This window comes from Equus przewalskii, chromosome 28 (assembly GCF_037783145.1).
Source record: "Equus przewalskii isolate Varuska chromosome 28, EquPr2, whole genome shotgun sequence".
NCBI classification, from domain to species: domain Eukaryota; kingdom Metazoa; phylum Chordata; class Mammalia; order Perissodactyla; family Equidae; genus Equus; species Equus przewalskii.
Genome location: NC_091858.1, coordinates 7,519,544 through 7,541,569, shown reverse-complemented (window position 1 = coordinate 7,541,569; position 22,026 = coordinate 7,519,544). Strand labels below are relative to the sequence as shown.

The 22,026-nt window shown below is 38.5% G+C and overlaps 1 protein-coding gene across 1 annotated transcript in view; it reads left to right on the top strand.

Moving 5' to 3' along the window:
• The window catches only part of KCNU1 (potassium calcium-activated channel subfamily U member 1), a 150,402-nt gene that overhangs the window by 83,226 nt on the left and 45,150 nt on the right, over positions 1-22,026 (top strand). The window contains exon 19 of the mRNA XM_070598090.1: positions 1,366-1,465. Coding sequence (XP_070454191.1) covers positions 1,366-1,465 — 100 coding nt within the window. The remainder of the gene's footprint in view (positions 1-1,365; positions 1,466-22,026) is intronic.

Below are 22,026 nucleotides of genomic sequence, written 5' to 3'. Positions count from 1 at the left end.
TCAGCACACCTGTGTGATGCAATTATTGCTGATTTAAGATGACAAATCACGTATCCAAAGGATGTTCCTCTTTTTCCTGAAATGTGTTTTGATTAAATTGGTATTTTCTATGGGTTAGAATGGTTCAGAAAGAATTACATGAAAAGAAAGGGATACCAAGATGTTTTTGCAGTTCTTTCTGTCTGCCATTGTCGAAAACCTGGTGATATGTGGGTTTAACAGCTTGTTTCACATGAACTCCCAATTTTGAGTAGTCTAAGTAAAGAGATGATTCTTAAATTGACACAGGAGGAAAAGGTCCTGTCTCTTTTCTCCACTTGGGTGGGCGGGAGAAAAGGAGTAGCAGTGATGGCTACTCTGACTTTGTCCATCTCCTTGGTAACTTCTTCTCACAAAACCTCACCATCTCTGGTCACTCAGCAATCAGATTCAGGCAAGCAGATAACGCAGAGTCCTTGAAGAGTGAAAGAGAAGCATTTAACTTCCAAAGTATGCTTTAGAATGTTATTTTTTATCACAATACCAAGTGCCAATTCTTATGGACCAACAATGGCTTTCTAGCCCAGTGTTTTGAAAGGATTCCTAGGTTGAATCTGGGTTCTGGAATAAGAATGACACGATTGAGTACCAACATATGGGTGCAAGAAGAAGTAATGGCTCATGTGTCAGTGTTTTCCATCTCGGTGTAACTTCATGTTGCTCATTTAATTATTAAATTTCAAACATTCTTATATTTATCCTCACAATCACCTTTTGAAGTCCCAAAACCGTGCACATGTTGCAGATTGGAAAATTATTTGCTTTTGTTATTTTCAGATTTGGAAATTCACAAATGTTTTGAGACATATCCCATGTAAGATCAAGATTCTTCAGAAGTTAAAATCAATCATAAAGGAAAACTTGAAGGAAAAATAAACTAGAAGGAGGCAATACCCAAGGAGAATGAATTGCTTCCTGAGCAATATCTGCAGAAAGGAGAAGGGGACCTGTATAGTTATCCTTTTTTAGAGTCCTGTAGTGGCTCTAGACCCTGCCTGTAGCAGGAAGGATCCCCAGATGCTAGACTCTTGGGTGAGATGAGAGGAGTGATGGATTAGAAAGGTGCATTAGCAACTTAATAGATACTTATTCTAACCATAGTATACGGTATTGAAATCCTTACAATCATTTTCCACTCACTTTCTAACTCTGTAGAAGGAAATTAAAGAGTTCTCTACAGTTTCATTTTTAGAATTAGTCAGTAGCTAAGGATCACCAGCCTCTCCCTAGTCAAGGGCCTAGAAATGTCCCAGCCGTAGGAATGGTCCAAAAATCCCTTATTAAGAGATATTATGCCAACTCATTAAGATTGTTATGCTATTGCAGGGGCAACAGTAGCGGTAAAGAGAAACAGCCTGAAGGAATTCCCTGGTACAGAAAGGCAGAATTTTCAAGAGTCACCATTAAACTTCAGCCCTGACGCCAAGTAAGAACCTTACAGAACCTTGGTCCCCTATGTTTTTCGGGGAATCACTGGGCAATAAAAATTTGACTTAAACAGAATATTTGCTTTATCAGCTCCTGTACTGACCAATGGAATTGTTCCTCACCAACATGAATTCACCCTTACTTCTCCCAATGTCACTAAACTAAGCAAATGTACCTTTCCCCAACATTGCTCAAATAATTTATACCTGCGATAACTGAAGATTCTCTACCCAGTTTTCTTTCAGATCACCTTTCAAGCCCTCTAGAAATGTAGGTTTGGATGAAATTTCAACTACTTCCAAACTACTTTTCTATTGTTAATCCATGCCCTATTTCCAACAAATTGATGATGAGATTGCCTTTATTTTTGAATTCATAAAATAGGGTCAACAAATTCTTCCTCCCCCACTTTCTTTTCCATATAGATCTTTAGTACATTAAAACCTGATTAACAGGGTTGGATATGAAGGGTGATGTGTTTAGTTGATTTTAAATAGAGGGTTGATCTAACGTGTTGGCAACATTTCAGTTTAGTAGCTAGAATATACCTGGGAAATCTTTAATGATTGAGAATTGTGATTGTCTACAGGTAAGTACTGTATTGTAGCAGAGCACAGCCATTTTGCTCTGGCATTACCTGAATCCAAAGGCTGACTCTAAGCTGTGTGAACTTGTGCAAGTTGCTTTACTCCTAGGTGTCTCCATTTTCGTATCTTAAATGAGTATAACAGTAGTGAATACTTTGTAGGTTTTTTGTAATATTTGAATGAGATTAGGTATTTAAAGCACTTTGCTTGATTTCTGGCTGGAAGTAAGTGCTCATGAAACGTTTATTATTGAAATTATCAATTATTATATCTAGGAAGGTGTATGAAATCGGACGGAATATGTAATAAGTGCAGAGCTTTCTAAGGATATGGATTTTGAAATAAATCCTTGATCTTGTTTTTGCTATTTTCCCTCTTTTAATATGTGAAGGATCATGCCTCTGCTTATTTGAAGATTCTGTATAAATGGGACTGGTTAACAGAGGTTTTACTGTACCTCTACCACAGGTGAGGCAGGTGTCAAATGTGTGAGCCACCAAAGATGCCACCATTCATGTGTGCACTTTCTAAGAGGAATATAAAAGTCCTAGGAGTTATAGTTTCTGTCCTTCCTTGCGTTCCACTCCAGGATTTTATGAAACTGAAATAATCTGTGGGGAAGGATTAGGAACTGTTTGGAGGAAAGGTGCTATGGAATTTTAGAAATTCAAATTTTGCCTCACTCTTAATGAAAACACAACAGAGTCAGACTAGCTTGAGGATTTACAGATAATTTTGTCTTCTTTTAAAATGCTTGATAAATAGGTATTTATTAAGTACCTCTATGTGCTAAGTAGGCACTGTGCCTGATGTGTTTATAGATATAGAAATCATATTTCAACCTCCATGCAATCTAGTTAGGTAAACAAGATGAATTCATATGAAATAAATCAGAGGCCGAATAAGGCAGCATTCCTTCAAGTGCTACATTGGTGATTCTTGCAGGAGGTCAAAGGAAGAAGAAGTCAGTGGCGGCTGGATGGATTGTTCCAGAAAGTTGCCTGTGGGAGGTAGGATTTGGAAAGGTAGAAGAGAGTGAGAATCTCACCTCCTGTGAAGGATGTGACATGGGCAAGGCATGTGGGAAAATGTGGCACCTTCCATGTACCAGCTAGCCTGAATAGAGGTGAGAATGCATGGCGGAGTGCTATAAGAAATATCTCACATTTCTTAAGAATATATTCTTGGCTGTTAGTATTGCACATGTGTGTATAGATGTCTGTACATTATGTTTATGTTAATGCAAAGTTGTTACAAAAACATGATTCAAATTTGAAAATTGTTTTGAGAATATAAAGACAACATAGGTGATAACACGTAGAGTGCTCCAATCACATTTATGCTTCACTTATTCTCTCCCATGACTTCTCTGTGGTAATAGTGGAAGGCAAGTCACAGATAATCAAAAGCCACAGAAAATCCTTGAATGTAATTGTAACCATTCAGTTTCACTGACTTTTCTCACTGTTCTTTAGCAAAGCCATAAAAACAAAACAATTTAACTTATTGGCATTTTTCCCATTGTCTTTAGTTCCCCCATTGTCTATGATAAATAAGGAAATGGTCTAAAGCAAGCACCCAAAGGGAGAATTGATCCAAATGCCCTGGTCCATCCACAGACTGGGCACAGCAGCCCTTATCTGACTGGGGGAATCCCTGAATATGCTTCAAAAGCCCGTAAAGCCCTGTGGTAGTGATAGTTACCCATCCAAGTATTCTCCAAAGATGATGCTTAATTCACTTACACCTCTTAATTTAAAAGCAAGATATGTTCACATGAACTAGAGGCTTAAAAAAAAAACCCAATCAGGGCCATACTGCTGATCAGATGGTGGTGTGCACTTCAACAGACGAATGCCATGTATGGGTGAATTTCTGTGATATTTCATCAATGTAGTTGCTTAACTCAGTTGATTTAAGTACAGTGTTAATGAGATGAATCACAGATCCTACTCCCACTTAGTACTGGAGCCTAGGGTTGGAATTGTTTGTTTCATTCTTTATTACTCTTTTTTTTTTTTTTTGCCGGGTAAAGATAACTCCAGTTAGCAAATCGGCAAACATATGTCTTAGGTAGCTACAATGAGTGGTAAAATACACTTGAAGGCTTAAGAGAGACAACTAGGCATTATTGGGGGAAAAAAATGTAAAACGTATGGAATGTGCTATTTGTGATCCATTTTTGATGTGTTAATAGTACTACATTCACATACCAAAAACAGCATAATATTATTTATAGTTTTGCTGACAATGGGCTTGATGCTTTTAAAGATGTAATCTTCAGGTCACCAGTGGGTTTTCTGGGAAATTCAGAAACAGCTCTCTTCTATTCTTAGCACTTGAAGCAATACAGACAGCCGTAACTTACACAAAAGTTATAGTCCAATATTTCATTGCATCCCTAGTATCTTTCTGTTTCCATAGAATAAGCAATGCTATAAATAGCAGTTAGCTTCTCAGACTAGCACACAAAAGCCCTTTAATAGACAGTAGTTAAATAGGTGTTTGTTGAATAAATAAACAAACACTAGCTCTATTCACCTGAATTCCGTGTCCTTAAATCAAGGGGTCGTGTAATATGAGAGAGTGAAGATGAATATTCTCTCTTTATTTTCAAGGTGATAGAGAGAGACCCATGCAAAACTTTACAATAAATAAAAATGCATCTCAGCCACTCCCTGAGCCCTTTGCCCTCTCTTCCAACTTCTTTGATATACTGTGGCCAGCCTACTTCACATCAGCTTCACAGGGTTTTGCCCATTTTCCTATTCTATAGTTAGTTGTTATTCTCTGCCTCTTCTTTATCAAAATTCACTTTTTCAGTAAAACTGACTTTAATTAGATATTAGAAAAAAAAGACTTAGATACAACTAATTCATGTTATGTTGTGGACTGACCAATAATACAATAACCTCACTAAGTCATTCAGATTTTGAAAAGTAGGTGTTTATAAACTCAAGTAGATACTGATAGATATCTAACCAATAACTCAAAGAGAGGCAGAAATTTTCAGGCGGTGCATGATAGCTCTGGGTCAAGAGAGGAAACCATTTCTGACAGAAAGGTTTACCTTCTTTGGACACATCAGCCCTTCCCTAGAAATCCTCCCTCCGCGTCTGCCGAATTCAACTCCTAGATTATACTGAAATCTAAGTACTTTCCCACATAACCACCCTTCCCACTGTGTCTTTGTGAAACTTATGACTAAGATCATATCAACTTCATCTTCATACTCTCCATGTTCTTTGAGTGATACCAGAGACTATGGATATTACTTTCTCTCTTTCCTAATTTTCAGCTCAGTTCTTTTAAGTTCAAGTGGCCCACCAATGTCAGCCGTGAGCCTTGCCCCTATGGCAGGCGCGAGGCCTAGATCACCATCCTCTTTGGTCTTTAAGCTTAAGTTTCCTCATCTGCAGCTTAGAGATAATATTAGAACCTAAACAGTTGAAGTGTTGTGAGGATTGAATGAGATAAAACAGGTTAAGTTCTTATAGTGTCTAACATGCAGTAAAAATTGAGCAAGTGAAAAATGGTTCATGTTGCTGTCTTTCTGTTCCCCCACCCCCCTCTGCCATCATTTCCCTGGTTCTTAGATTTCCATGCTTTTGCAACCAATTTCTGTCACATTCAGGGAGAGAGGGTTTGAAGTTTAAGACTTTCCAAAATTTCATTTACTGTCTACCACCCACCATCCATAGACTATCAGCTCAATGGAACATGTCAACAGGGTTTTCAGTGAGGATCTATAATGCAGTACCTCCCATGGTGCAGTCACTTTGCCACATCTGAGTCTGCCTGTAACTTGCCATTCCCCCTCCAGAACACTCTTTTCATGGCAATTCCAGCTCCTACCTTGGCTATTTCCCAATGCCTTTCAGCACAACTGATCCCATGGCAGTCTTCATTTTCTGAGTAAATTACAGTCCATTGAGAAAGACTGCCAGGATATCCTCTGCCAGGCCAGAAGCTTGTTAGTATAAGAGGTACACTGATCACGAGGACATAGGGAAATCCATCCAACTGAGGGAAATTCTCTCTCTTCTGGCACACCCACTCCCTGCCCTATATAATTTATGCCCAGGCACAACTCTTGACACATCTGTCCCTAGGACCTCTCACTTTCAGATACTATGCCCCCTCACCACACACACACACACAAACACACACACGCTATTGTCTTAGGAAAAGAAGCTGGACCCTCCTTCCATTTTTACTCTCAGTTCTGCATACCTTATTGGATTCTGTGCCCTAGATGATCCAGGCTAGAGAAATGCCATCTTCTAGACTCAGTAATGTCTAAACTACTAAGGACCAGCTTCCAGAGTCTTTCCAGGTGCAGAAGATTAGATATGTCACCATACATGGTACTTCTTCTCTCTCCACATCCTGTCTGAGCTTCCTACAGAAACTGATCATATGAGATCATCTGAGCAGGTGTTTTATTTCTTTTCTTTTATATTAGGCTTTTAAAATGACTTTCCCTCTAGACAAGCATAGACTTTTCTATTTGAGTAAAATATAGTCCATAAATAGTAAATCAAAAGCATTCTTTGAGTCTTTCATTCTTATATGCTTATTATGTCCCTACTATAGCATTTAAAATCATCTTCTAGAAATACACATTTACTTAATATTGTATAGCCAGCTTTTCATCTTTCAGAGTTCCTGTTCTCTAAGAATCCAAATAACACTTGTGTTCCCAGTCCTATGATTTCCTAACTAAGATTCCAGAACCTCTAAAGATACTTTTCTCATTTCAATTGATGTTATTTGGCTACATAGGAATCGCTAGCAGGGAGTGTGTCAGCCATGAGGTTTCATGAGCATCTTCATCAAGTCTTAATACAAAGTCCAAAGAAAACAGTAATACAAATGTATCCATATAGAGTTATAGGTATAAGTATGGGTGTAGGGACATAGACATACACAAACACATATAGAAAGGATATTTTTAAGCACAATGAGCCTGAGTTCCAAAGACAGATGAAAGAGTTAGAATGGCAGGGAATAGAAGAACAAGAATTTGGAGAGAATGAGTAAGCAGTTTCCTTTAAACTCTCTAAATACCTCTTTTCTAGTTCTTGTCTTGTACTTATAGACAAAAACCAGATTTCCAAGAAGCAATGTGCCACAACTCCAGCAAAGTACTATGTATATGGGAATAATTCATCAAGTATGCATTGAGTAAGTGAATTCTTTAGATTAACAAACAGTACTTCACTATTATTACTTAAAAATAGGAGACAAAAAACTTCAGGCTTCATAAAAGCATCAGAGTAATACCTTGGAAAATTTAACATATTCCTTCCATTACTCTTGTCTTCCACACCCCGTCTGTTTGACTAGCTTAGAAAGCTGTCATAAAGGAAGGACAAAGGCCTTTTTTAAACCTCTTTGTGATTCTGTGGACAAGTCTTAAGAAAAATGAAGTCAAATTCTTCTAGGACTTGTGGGTACAGAAATTTCCACTGATTTAGCTGGGTGGTAAGATGAGGAAGCAGGCCTCACAGCATGGGACTAAAAATGACAATGCCACAACTGACCATTTACTGAGTGTATATATTTATTTGTGTTAAGTAATTAGTTTCTTCATGTTTTCATTTTTCTCATTTATAATCTTCTAAAAGGCAGGAATGAGACCTTGTCGGTTTAGGGTCATATATAAAAGACCAACTCAGCAAGACAAGGTGAAGATGATGGGAAGCTTAGGCACTGTTCCTAAGTAAAACTATTCAGGCACTAAGGACATGACTTAGAGTTTCTACGGAAAAAACGTGAAGTCAGCAGTTGCCCTTGGCTTTTCATTCTGCCTTCTTTTCCCTCTGTTTGAGACTCACCATCCCCCTTCTCAGTTTGACACCCCTCCCCAGCTACTTACTGTCCCCATCAACATCTACTATTTGAACCATCATTTGCAAAAGCAGAAGTTTAAAATATTAACCCTTCCCGGGGTAGCTTTTCTTTAATCACGGATCAAGGATTTCAGCTAAGGAACAAATCCCTAACTAGGGGATTTCAGGCATCAACCAGAATGGGAGGTATGATTTTAGGGAATGTCCAGTGAGGGCCTCCTGGCTAACATCTAAGACCACACCTCAAAGCCTATTGTGTGCTATGGTGTGTTAGTTTTTAGGTTGCTGCAAGAGTTATGAAAGAGGAGGCTGCCTGGTCTCATGATAACAGCAGGGGTTCCAGAAGTGGACTTTCAAGGGTCAGATTTTGGATCTGTGACTTCCATGCTGTGTGATCATGAACAAGTCACTTACCGTTCTGTGGCTCAGATCCTTCATCTTTAAAACAAGTGATACCACCAATCTCATGGGGCTGATGAGAAGATTATGTGTAAGACTCTTGGCAAAGTTCCTAGCAGAGAGTAAGCCCTCAATAAATGTTAGCAATTATCATGATGCAAGAGACAGGATTGTCCCACAAAATAATTGAACCCATGGTCAGGAGACTCACCCAAAGTAGCTTTTTGCAAAAATTTTACTAGCATCCTACAGTTGCGTTCACATGAATAGTATGAGTAGGAAAGACAGAGGACTTAGAGATAAATGTCATTTCAATTTAAATCTGAAGGGTGACAAAGCTGCAGCAGAACTCACCTTTAGTAACGCGAGAGCTAGACCCAGTTCCTGTCTCCCCATGAAGCAATATGGTCTTTCCCTGGTATGTTTACACAATGTATTATTCGTTTCATGCAATTATTTATAACTTTTCATCCAAATTTGCCAAGAACAAGTTAGTTTTTGAGTCTGTAACAGTCTCCAAATAATCAAGAAAATCTTTCTCACCATGAGAGGATTAAGAAAAGGCATCTTTAACAAACGGCTCTCCTCCCCACTCCAGAGCCCACTTCCCTTTCCCTCCCTGCTGCCTGTCTTGTTCTGCAGCTGGTTGATGAAGGCAAACCCAGGCAGGCAAAATTTCAGGGCTGCTGGGTAGCTGTCTTCAGCACATGCGCAGCTATCAGGACAATAAAATATTGTTCATTGCTTCTACCCCACAACCAATTAGGTCAGCTGTAAATATTGGAATTGCTTGGTAAACATGCTGGAAGATTGTGCTGACTTGTTAATATAAGTGAAAATGTAATTAGATTTATAACACTTTTCTTCCAAACCATAATTTACAACAACAACAGAAGAAAAAAAATTCTCTAGCAACCTGCTGAAATATCATTATTAAAATGCACATGAAAAGTCAATTACGCCAGAGGGAGGTATTTAAGAGAAGTGAGTTTCCATACCCTGGGATTACACCTTGGGGATTACATATTTCTTATTTATTTTTTTCCCCTGAGATCTTTGCTGCTGCCAAATGAAAAGGAACAGATATTTTACTTATTTCACTCTGAAATATTGCTGCAGATAGTGCTAAAAAGTAAACTAAATAAGCTGGCTCCCTGGAAACCTACTCTGCTCTCCTCAAAGCCCTGGGAAAAGCCGGGTAGTCAACATTCTTTTTTATTTACAAGCTCGACTCTCTTTAAGCATTAGTCATGTTCCTTAAAACATGTGGAAATCAAATATTTTTTTCTAAATGTTACTCTTTTTAAACTCTGAGTAGATTATTATATGTAATTCTATGGAGAATTCTTATGTAAAGACAAGAAATACCCCCTTATTTTCATTTTAAAACCTGGAATCTCCTCTATTCCCAGGGTCATATTGGGAGCACACTCTACCCGCAAACGAGATGGCACAGGTGCCACCACTTGCCCTGGCTGGGCCAGGAGACACTGGCGTCTGCGCACTGAGCTGGGCTTTCTCTGCTGCAGGGGCCTCTGTGGGTGAGGCGAGGCTCCACCCCTGTTCCAGAGGCTGCAATTCCACTCCCAGTTTTCAATTTTAACCCAGACAGGTTGCTGCCTCTCTGATTTCTGGTTTCCTCATAATGAAATGTAGGTACTATTATATCTTATCTGAGTTTAAGGTACCAGTGGGGAAAAGCTAGTTTAAAAAAAAATCATAAAGCAATTTGCAAGTGCGAGAGAAGCTGCCATTTTCAGTCTCAAACTTCAGCTACAATGTTCAGTTTAGATAGTGCAAGGAATTTTTAATACACATTTTTAGAATTGCTAGTGCATGTATTGCAGATAAATTACTGTTTAGGGGAAGATTCTGGTGTTGCTATATAAGAATCAATCAATAAAGTAGATCACATAGATCTGTGCATACATGTATGTATATGATTTACTTTATACGTTTATTCTTTATACACACCTACACATACATGCATTACAGATATACATCTCTAGAAGAAGATCTAGAAGAAAGAGCCTGAAATGGGGCATTACAAACTTACAGACTTTGATTCAAAGTAACGTCTTAACCCATGGTTATGCTCAGTAATTGAGAACAATGTAAATGGTCTTGCAACATAAAAATGTTCACAGTTTTGATTGATTGATTGATGTAATCATTATGGTTAGTACCTTTATGATTTGCATTTTATTACAAATAAAGAGCATATTAATATTTCTAATTCTTGAAATAATATTTTATGAGAAACTTTTTCATACTGATGAACTAGATTTGCTCCAGCTGAAATATTCTGCTAGACTTTACAGTCAGCTAAGCCTGGGACCTGACTTTTACACTGTTTGGGGGTAAATCTGAATATTCCTGGACCTTTCTAAATGCCCTTGGTTTCCTTTTGCCCTCAGCTTAGGTATTCGGCTGCCAGGACCATGGGTGCTATGTTTCCTTTTTTCTCACTTCTGTTTCACTCCTTTGAGAAACCCTTTTTGTGGAGCAGCCTTGCAAATCCAGTTTTAAGTGACTTAAAGGTGGCTCAGAGGTAAAAGATAACTGGAAAGGATTGGAGGGCCAGGTCAAGTATCTACTTGGCCCATGATCTCAGTCTTCCAGGAACAGCTCCCAGCACCCACTCCCCACTCAGAGTAACTGATTTCTAGCCGTGTCCCTTACACCCACCCAGGAACATGCTCTGAAGGAAGAAAAGAAAAAATCAATGAACCCAGTGGCGTAAGGCTTTGATTTCTCTATATGGATTCTATCTGGTTTTTTTTTTTTTTTAATAGCTAATTTGTAGGGGGAAAAAGTGAACATATTAAAGAATAAAACAAGCAGAAACCCTCCTGGATAAGCTTATATTTATCAGTTTTTCAAAGTCAAAGGCCTATGTCAGATGATTCTAAATCATGTTTGGGACCAGGAAGAACACAGGAGAAAGCTGTTTGTACTGTCTGCTTAGCAGTTCTCTCTATCAACCCTTATTATAGTCCTCCATCCAGAGGCTGGGTCAAGGTCTACCTTCCCGCTTGGCACCTTTTCCTTTCCTGGTGGGGAAGGGGAGTAGAGGAAAATCGTTCTCACTCTTTCACCAGATGCTCTCGTCTCCACTTCCCGATCTGTAGAGCTGCCTCCGTCCTCTTCCTCCTTCTCTTACTCTTTCTTTACTCTCCTTCATTTTACTGTTTCAGCCACTGAATCTTGTAGCATTTTCCCAAGTCAAGAAGTAACAGAAGAGTAGAGAAGGAAGGAGATGGTAATTCCCAAGAGGAAGGGTATGTGTATATAGGCTCGGATATAAAGATGCCAGGGGACGGGAGGCTTCTTTACATCGTATCCTGACCCATGATCTAATACCACCCCCTGGCTGGTTGTTGTCACAACGAGAATCACAGTGGACAAGGCTCAGCGCTAATGACAGGAGCTTTGAAGTTGAAAGGAAGCGTAAAGAAGTGGAGAAACAGGAGAAGTAATTGGATTCTGGAATAGTGTCACTGTACCAAATTAGAGGATAAAATTAAAACCTTCCCCAAGTACCTGACTTCTGACCTGCCTCTAATAACTATACTCATAAACACACTCTGAGGTAGGCAAAAGCAAACAATAAAACAAACAGACCCGAGCTGGGTCTATCAGCAGCTAACACCTGGGCTGGAGGTTTTGGTAGGGATTAAAAGAAACAAGTGAGGAAGCTGTGAGGTAGGTTTCTCTCCTAAATTCAATCAATTCTCATGTTTTTTTCTATTTTACCCCTAAAAATATCTTAAATCCCTCCACCTTTTCATCTCCAGTTGTAATCCCAATCCAATCCGCCATCTTCTTTTTCTAGACCACTGTTGAAATGGTCTTTGACCTGGTCTCCCCACATCTCCTCTTGTTCCTTGTTATCTATGCCTCTATTACTGTTAGGAAGATGTATCAAAAATGAAAATTTGCCAATATTTATTGCTTCCCTCCAAAGGTTTTTCAGTGCCCTTAAGAATGAAATCAAAATCCTTAACAATGCCTTCATCATGTAGCCCCTGCCTCCCCCAAAAGTCCCATGAACTCAAACAACACTATATTCTCTCACTTCTCCAAATATGCACCATTCTTCTTTTCCTCCCTTGAGCTTGTGCATATACCTAGAATGAGCTTCCCTTCTCATCTTTGTCTAGTAAATTCTTACTGTGTTCCAAGGGTACCCCAAAATTCAACTCAAAATACCCTGGATTACCAAGATTCAAAAGGCTTTACATTTGATTAACATCCAAAAAAGAAATCCAGCTTCTCATATAAGGAATGAACTCCTTTCAGACTAAGATAGGTCTCTCATGTGGTCTTTGTAAAGCTAATTTGTCAATGAAATATAAACATTTTGATGTTCAGTTACTTGCAAGTAAGAGAAACCCTTTTAAACTAAAGAAAGACAAGAAAATTTCTAATAACAAATCAGAGAACAGGCAACTGTAAGGGAGAAAGTGATGTACATCATCTAGTGAGCCTGGAGCCGGGAAGTAGAAATCTGTGTGCCCTGAGGAGGCTGCCCTCAGCTGCGCTCTGCCACTGGGTCATGGAGCTGTCATGTAGGCTTCATCTTCTGCACAAAGGCTCTCTGTAACTCTCTGCTCTCCAGAATCTGGCTACCTCTGTCCTAAAGTCACATCCCAGCTCCAGTACTGCAAACTAGGTAACTAGATTCCCAATATCCTAGTTTCCTGTTACAGGAAGAGAGTGTCTGACTGGCTAAGCTCAAATCAGGTTCCTGACTTGTCTAATCATATCCAGGAAGTGGAGTCATCAGGAACAAATTTCGCCATTAGGTGGGGAATGAGGCAGTTCTCTAAGAAGAAAGAAAAGTGCAGATAATGGGCTTGGTAGACACCCCAAAGGATCTACTCCAAATAAACACAAGGCTCATGATTGTAATAAATAAAAACATTTAAATAATATGTCAATTAAACAATATCATTATATATATATATATATATATATATATATATATCATGCCCCTACAAAGTGCACAATGGTATAGCAAACCCTTGTGGTGCCCATTAAGCAGTAAATTTATCCCCAAGGAGCATGTGTGTGATATGCAAGAAAAAAGGTGGCATCAATTAATTGCAGAATGGATTGAATAAATCAGTGCACTGCATGCTTCCATCTAATATGTGGTGAGTGTCTTTGATGTGCATTGTGCTTTCACGGATTCATTAATTAGAAAGCTGTGTTGTGGGATGGGTCAGGTAGCTAGAGATCAGAAAATTACTGAAATTAATAAGGAAGGCTTCCTGCAGGAGGCAGATCTTGAGCTGTTTGGGATGCCAACTGCTTTAACAGCTGGCATACCGTGATCTGCATGAATAATATATAATTAATACAAAGCGAGGAAAACCTGATTGAACAAAAATGCAGGCTGTCTTTCCTTCACATGAACTTTACCTGGCAAATGGTAAACCATTAGGACATTGCTCAAGTCACTTTCTCGGGTATTCTCGAAGGCCTGCCTAGAGTGGGGGCTGCAAAGATTGGTTTATGGCTCAGATATTTGTTACATTTTAATACGGCTTGGAAACTTAGATATTATTCACTGCAGCTGCCAATCAAGTACCTACATAAAAGCAAGACAAACATAACAATAACTGCTAAGCACTGCAGTGTTCAGCGACTCTGGCAGGATGCACTGCAGGCTTTATGAATGTGTGAGAGTGAATATACAGAAGCTTGGGAAAAGGTCATTGGTATTTTTGGAGCAATAAATCAAGTATGGAAAGATTTGCATTTTGGCTGTATAACATACAGGACTGGATTAGAGGGAGAGAATACTTTGAAGTAATATTTCTCTGCTGACTTGTTTTATTAGCTTCCTTTAAACATGTTACATTATTGCTTATAGAATTTCATTTACTCGGATTGGCAGCTTGATAAATATGTCTATTGGCGATGATTTGGATTGCTCTGGGCATTAATATTATTAAAACCTGTCACAAGGAAATGTCTGAAAGATGACTTACTGTAAAGATTACAGCATGAAATAAATCATCCTGTGGTATTTGTTACCATTTATGGCCTCTTGGAGCTGAGTCAATCCCTTTTTATGTTGCATTATTTTTCAAGTTTTTATAGCCTTACATTATATATTGCTGTCAGAAATGAACAGATGGGGTGTCGAACATGAGCTTTCTGAATAATTCCCACCCTCCAGTTATTTGTATGAAGGACAAGTGCAAAACTGTGTGTTCTCGAGCAAAAAGGAGAGAGAAAGAGGTGGAGAAGCTGCTGTTGAGGAAAAGGGATCCCTTTTGTCAAGATTGTTTAGGCCAATTCCACCAGCTGGTTGGAATCCCTGACTGGCAATCCCCCTGTTTGGGTTTCAAGCAGAAGATGAGGTGGCTGTATTTGGCTCCAACAAGCCAACAAATGCCGTTTTCAAATGCATTTTCTCAGAGTGCCTCTTGCTGAGACCCCTCCTCATTTGGAGGTGAATGTGTCATACTGTCTTCCTAAAAAGCTGAGAAATTTGAAAACACACACACAAAATAGTAGAGCAAGAAGAAAGACACATTGAAAGGATTTAATATTCTTTGAGTGACGAATGTGCAGGCATGCCATGGGGGTGCACAAAGGATTCTGTGCAGTCTGAACTGTTCAGCAGGGCCCTCGAAATCAGTGTAAAAGGAATAAAAGGAGCCCCATGGAGGTTTTCAGCCCTTCATAGAGGAGGCAGGAACAGAATTCTCCAAGATCTTGTACACATTGAAGCAATGTGTGTCCTTGGGAGTCTTTACTGTCCTCCTTTGATCGGACTAGGCAGCTGCCTAATTGTCCCATGAGCCCCTCTGCAGAATCCTGAGGCTTTGTCACCATTGGAGGAGGGGAGAAAACCAATGCATTAAAAATCCAACAATTTTTTTTAAGAAAAGCAAAGCATGTGTGAATTTTCCTCATTTACCTTCTCTGCTCACCACTGCATCCATTCTAAGCAGTTCTATAAAGTGCCAGCATATTATAGAGGAACACACAGTAGACCCAGAGTCTGGGTAACAGGAATCCAAAGTCATTGCTTACCATCTTGGGACATTGAGTGAGTTGCTTAATTTCACATCATCCGAAAATGTGGATAAGAATATTTTTCCTGCTTACCTCATGGTGTTGCTGCGAAAAGTCAAATCTTACAACACACACACATGCACACACACACTAAAGTTTACTGGCTCCTATATCTGTCAGAGGTGGGTATTTTAATTACCATGTTGCAACCACACTCTTGCCTTCTCCCTATTCAGCTCTGTATTTTCTCGAGTTTATCACTCAGTTTTACTCATCTCCTCATGCCCAGATTCCCTAATGTCAAGGCCTCCCTTCATTGTCTCTTAAAGTTGTTACTTTACTAGGAGTCATTTGTAGACAAATAATCTGAGCTTCATCAGCTCCCTCCCCAAGACCAGACCCATTCTCTCATGCTGTACCTCTGACTCCCTTGTCAGAGGGGCAAGGATCAAGATCTCTTCTTCTTCTATGTCATCTTCTCAAGGACCTTCCATATGAGTTTCTGTTTGTCACATTTGTCTGAGCATGCCATCTGGATTCACCTATATAAATGCTGACATTTACTGGTCACATCTCAAATAAGCAGAGTTGAAGAGGACTGCTTCATTCTGGGCAAAGTTCACAGCTCTGCTGTCTTTCATTTGAGATTTCACTCTCTAGCAACACAGAAAGTTAACCTAGGGAGAGAGTACCAAAGGGTAAATTTCAGATAGTTGGTGAGTTGATAAAGGCAGTCAATTCGTTATGCAGAATTGATTTTCTGTATCCCTGTAAGGAATACACTCCTCACTCTGTCTCTCTCTCTTTGTTTTCCTCATTGCTTCCCCCAACAAAGAAACATTTGCATAAGCCCCACCACCGACCCATCAAATTGGCAATGCTGAGCCCTCATAGTCTGATACATAAATTTGTAACTCTTAAATGTTACCTCTATCTATAAAGAATGCATTTCCCTTTCTTTCTCTCTCCCTTGTCTCCTCTCTTCCTTTTTCTATTCCTCCCTCTTTTACTTCCTTCCTTATCTCTTAAATTTTATTTACTTTTGCTTCCTCAGAGGTGTAGTGATTGAGTCATCAAAATTCTTAGCCTCTTGTGAATAAACATCGTGATGTCTCTGTTTCCATATATTAGCTCTCTTGTCTCAGATGAGGCTGTAATTTGCCAAGCTAAACAATCAGTGAATTGCTTTTTCTGTATTCTGGAAACTTGTTATGGACCTGACTTCGATGTTCTCTCACTCAGTCCCACACTGAGAAAACTTTGATGTTCACCAATTTCCCCATCATTCCATGGCCTTCCGTACACGAGATAGGAGAAGCATGATGCTAAGCTTGAGGCCTGGCCCTTTTATTCACTGGCAGCCACATAATTTCTCTAGGCTAAATCCTCTATCTGTAAAATTAGAGACAAGTTGAGACATGATCATTTAAAGCTAACTTCAAGCTTTAAGGTATCACTTGCTCCTGTTCCAGACCATATCTTGAAATATCCTCATAGTAACTGATTTCTCCTTGCTTTGCCTTTTCTAGAGAGAAAGGATTCGCTTGATGGTAATTACCAAATCTCTTTCTCTAATTTCAAGACAATACCTCATTCAGAGTTTACAAATCCTTCTCCTCCTTGTTTTAGCTCTCATTAAAAAATTTACCATGAATCCACTAAAACCATTACGCCATTCACTAAAGTACCTTAAAGATGTGTTTGTGTGTGTGTATGTATGTGTGTGTCTGTGTGTCTTGGGTGTGGGGTCAGGAAGAGATACAATATGACCTAGAGCGACCTGACATAATAAAGTTTTATAGTAATGTCTAATTACTGCTACCTACCTCTTTATTATTAATTCCACAATTCCGGCACATAAAATAACTTAATCATTTTCAGAATTTGCATGACTAATGGAGCGAGTTCTGATAGAATAAGGATAAGTTTCATAATTAGGTTTTGCCAGGAACTTGTGCAAACCAGTCTATTTATAATTTGGTCAGCTCCTGATTTTTAGTGAGGGCACTGAGAGTGACTGAAGCCTCTGGCAGCATTCACTTCATATTTTAATTATGCACAGTAATTCTGACGATTACATACATGTTATAAATCACATCATAATGACCCATGAAGAAAGTATATTTAATTACTGAAGGGGGAGTTCTCAGATTAAACAGGTAGATGGGATGTGCTGAGATGTGAACCACATTAGAAAACTGAGCTGCTTGATTCTGTGACGTGAAAGAACCAGCCTCTGAAACTTGCATTATAGAGAATAAGGAAAGCCATTGCCAAATTCCCAGTTTTAGCTCCAACATGTAAAGAGCTTTTAAGTCATCCCTTCTGTTCTTACAAGAGAAAACTGAACAAACTGAAAATTAAAGACTTTTCCTCACCCATCAGAGAGCCGAGGTTGCAGGGCAAACCATCACGGTGAAATCTGGAGACTCAAATCAAGATCCACTTACCTGGGGAAGGAGCCACTGGATCCGTAAACTGGTAGGAACACTTAAATGATCATTTTGATGAAGGACTGGAGGTCTAGTATGGACTAGGTGAAGAGTGAGAGACTCCTTGGGGCTACAGCCTTAGAGGGACCTCCACACCTTGGGGGTTTTCCCTCCAAGAACCCTACCAAATTCTCACAGTGAAGAGCCAAGAAAAGTCCTCTCAGTAACTCTGAGAAGGGAAGAGTAACTATAGTGAAATACTACTCTTCAGGGGAAAAGATTTTACCAATCTTATCTCAGGCGAGGGAATGTCATTTCTCCCACTCTGGCCTCCTCTAGCCCTCTTGTCTCTCCTGAGGGGAGCAAGGCGGACCTAAGACACATTTGTGAAGGCCACAGCCCCAAGATACGGGCCAACTGAAAAACTAAGATTTAATCACAAAATTACAGAATCTTCCCCCCTCCCACATATTACTACCACACCTACAGGGCTCCAGTACAGCAACGGTGAATTATAGTGGAAAGAGCTGCAAAGTGCAGACTATGCATGGAAGACTTCTGAGAGAAACCCAAAGCTAAAAAAGGAGACAAAAACAAGGACACTAGAGGAATTAGAATGCTCTGGAAACTACAGCCACAGCAAACATTAAACACAGTGCAACTGCTTGCCAGATTAACGTAAAACCTCATACTACAGATCTATCTAACCTAGTTCCTATTATCTAATACATCATATCTCATTGTAAAAAAAATTAAAAAGCGTGCTACAAAGCAAGAAAAAACACTATCTGAAGAGGTAAAGCAGGTATTAAAAACAAAGCTTGGATATCTCACCAATATGGAGTTATCAGACAGAGAACTTAAAATAAATATGATTAGGAGGCTGGCCTGGTGGCATAGTGGTTAAGTTCACATGTTCCACTTCAGCAACCCAGGGTTCATAGGTTCAGGTCCTGGGAGCGGACTTACACACCGCTCATCAAGCCATGCTGTGGCAGTGTCCCATGTACAAAGCTGGGGAAGATTGGCATAAATGTGAGCTCAGTGACAATCTTCCTCAGGAAACAAGAGGAAGATTGGCAACAGATGTTACCTCAGGGCCAATCTTCCTCACCAAAAAATAAATAAATCAATAAGCAATCAAAAAGTAAATGTGATTAACATGTTAATGGCTCCAAGGAAAAAGATAGACAACATGGAAGAACAAATAGCTAATGTAAGCAGAGAGATGGAAACTCTAAGAAAGAATCAAAAGGAAATGCTAGAAATCAAAAATACTGTAACAGGAATAAAAGAGCAAGTCTTGATAGGTGCACCAGTAGACTGGATAGTGATCTTGAAGATACGTCGTCAGAAATTCCCCAAACTGATGCAAAAGAGAAAGAAGGAGGATAAAAACCGGAAAATACTGAAGAAATGTGGGACCACTTCAAAATGTGTAACATATGTATAACTGGGATATGAGGAGAAGAAAGAGAGACTGGGGCAGAAGAAATACTTGAATTAATAGGGGCTGAAGACTTTCCAAAATGAATGTATCAAGTCACAGATCCAGAAAACTTAGAGAACCCAAGGTATGATAAATACCAAAATATCCACAACTAGGCATACGATATTCAAACTGCTGGAAAATAAAGACAAAGAGAAAATTATGAAAGAAGCCAGAAGGAAAAAACCACCCTATCTACAGAGGAACAAGGACAAGAATTAGATTGGTCGTCTTGTCAGAAACCATAGTAAAGAAGAGAGAGGAGTAAAATATTTAAAGAATGGAAAGAAAAAAACTACCAACCTAAAATTTTATATGCAGTTAAATTTGAAGGAAATTTAAAGACTTTCTCAGACAAACACAAACTTAAGGAATTCATCACCAACAGACATTTCTGCCCTGCAAGAAATGTCAGAAGAAGTAAAAAGATGTTCAGGAAGAAGGAAAATGATATAGGTCAGAAACTCAAATCTACATAAAGAAAAGGAGAGCATTAGAGAAGTGATAAATGAAGGTAAAATAAGATATTGTATTTTTCTTATTCTTCACTGATCTAAAATTTAACTGTTTAAAGTAATAATAGTAAAATTGCATTGGGTGATTATAGCATATCTAATAATAGTAATGTCATAAGACATGGGAGGGAGGAACCGGGAACACTCTGTTATAAGCTACCAGCACCGCACATGAAGTAGTGTAGTGTTATTTGAAGATGAACTTAGATTTAAAATGTACATTGTGGGGCCGGCCCCATAGCCTAGTGGTTAAGTTTGGTGTGCTCTGTTTTGGCAGCTGGGTTTGGTTCCTGGGAGTTGACCTACACCCTTTGTCAGCGGTCATGCTGTGGCAGTGATGGCGATCCACATACAAAATAGAGGAAGATTGGCACAGATGTAGCTCAGGGTGAATCTTCCTCAGCAAAAAAAAAAACAGGAAAAAGAAATATTTCAGAAGAAGAGATACATAGTGCCACTAAAAAATTACGTTGCAAATTTGAAGGCAATTCTTGATTTTTTTTTTGAAAAAGAAATACGTGTAATATGCTAAGAGAGGAGATAAAATGGGATCATATGAAATGCTCAATTAAAACCAGAGATTAAAGCCAAAAAAAAAAAAAAAAGTGATGAGAGAAGAACAAAACAAGTAGCAAACAGTTACAAATGTGGTAGACATTAATCCAACTATATCAGTAATCACTTTTAATAAGAACAGTATAAATGAAACAATTTAAAAATAGATGCTGTCACAGTGGATAAAGAAACCAAACCTAACTGTATGCCATCTATAAGAAGTCCACTGTAATAATACTATTTGGATAGGTTAAAAATGAAAAGACAGAGAAAGATAAATCATGCTAACATTAATCAGAAAGAAAATTTTAATAGTTATATTAATTTTAGTCAAAGAAGATTCAGAACAAGGAAATTGTCACAGAAAGAGAGTGACTTTACATAATGATAAAGAGGTCAATCCTTCAAGAAGATATAATAATCCTAAACATATATGAACCTAAAAACAGAGCATCAAAATACATGGAGCAAAAATTGTTAGAATTGAAAGGAGAAATAGACAAATCCATTATTAAAGTTGGAGATTTCATGACCCCTTTTTCAGTAGTTGATCAAATTAGCAGAAAATCAGTAAAGACATAGCTGATCTGAACAGGATTCATTATCAATCAAATTGTTCTAATTGACATTTGGACAATACTCCAACAAGAGCAAAATGCACATTCTTAAGTGCACAAAATAGACTACATTCTGGGCCATAGAATATAAATTAACAAACGTAAAAGAATAGAAATCTTGCAAAGTCTGTTCTCAGAACACAATGGAATTAAACCAGGAATCAATAACCAAAAGTGAGCTGGAAGATCCACCAAATATGTAGCAATAAACTTCTAAATAACACTTAGATCAAAGAAGAAGTCTAGAGAGAAATGCATACATTAGGAAAGAGGAAAAAACTAAAATCAATAATCTAAGCTTCTACGTTAAGAAACTAGAGAAAGGAAAACATGTAAGCCTAAAGCAAGCAGAAGAAAAGTAATAATAAAATTAGAGGATAAATCAATTAAAATGAAAACAAGAAAACAAAAGAGAAAATCAACAAAACTCAAAGGTAGTTCTTTGAAAATATCAATAAAATTTATAAACTTTTAGCCAGACTAAATGAAAGAGGGGCCATAACTACTGTTTCCATGGACATTAAAAGGATTATACAGGAATTCTAAGAACTATAAGCAAAGAATTTGATAATTTAGATGATATGGAAAAATTCCTTGAAAGACACAAAACACCAAAACTCAAACAGAGAGAGATAAATAATTTGAACAGGCCTATACTTATTAAATATGTTGATCTGATGATTCATAAACTTTCCCCACCTCTCCTCCAAAAAATGTACTAAGGCGGGAAGGTTTCACTGGTGAATTCTATCACACATTTAAGAAATGATACCAATTCTCCACAATTGCTTTCACAAAATAGAAGCCGAGTGTATACTTTCTAACTAAAAGCTGGCATTACTCTGATACCAAAGCCAGCTATAGATATTGCAAGAAAGGAAAACTATAGGCCAATGTCTCACATGATTCTAATGCAAAAATCCTTGACAAAATAAAGACAACTCAAATGCAATAATATGTAAAAAGAACTAGAGACCATGACCATGTAGGCTTTATTCCAGCTATGCAAGCCTTCTTCAACATTGAAAATCTATCAATGTAATCAACTACATCAACAGACTAAAAAGGCAAAATC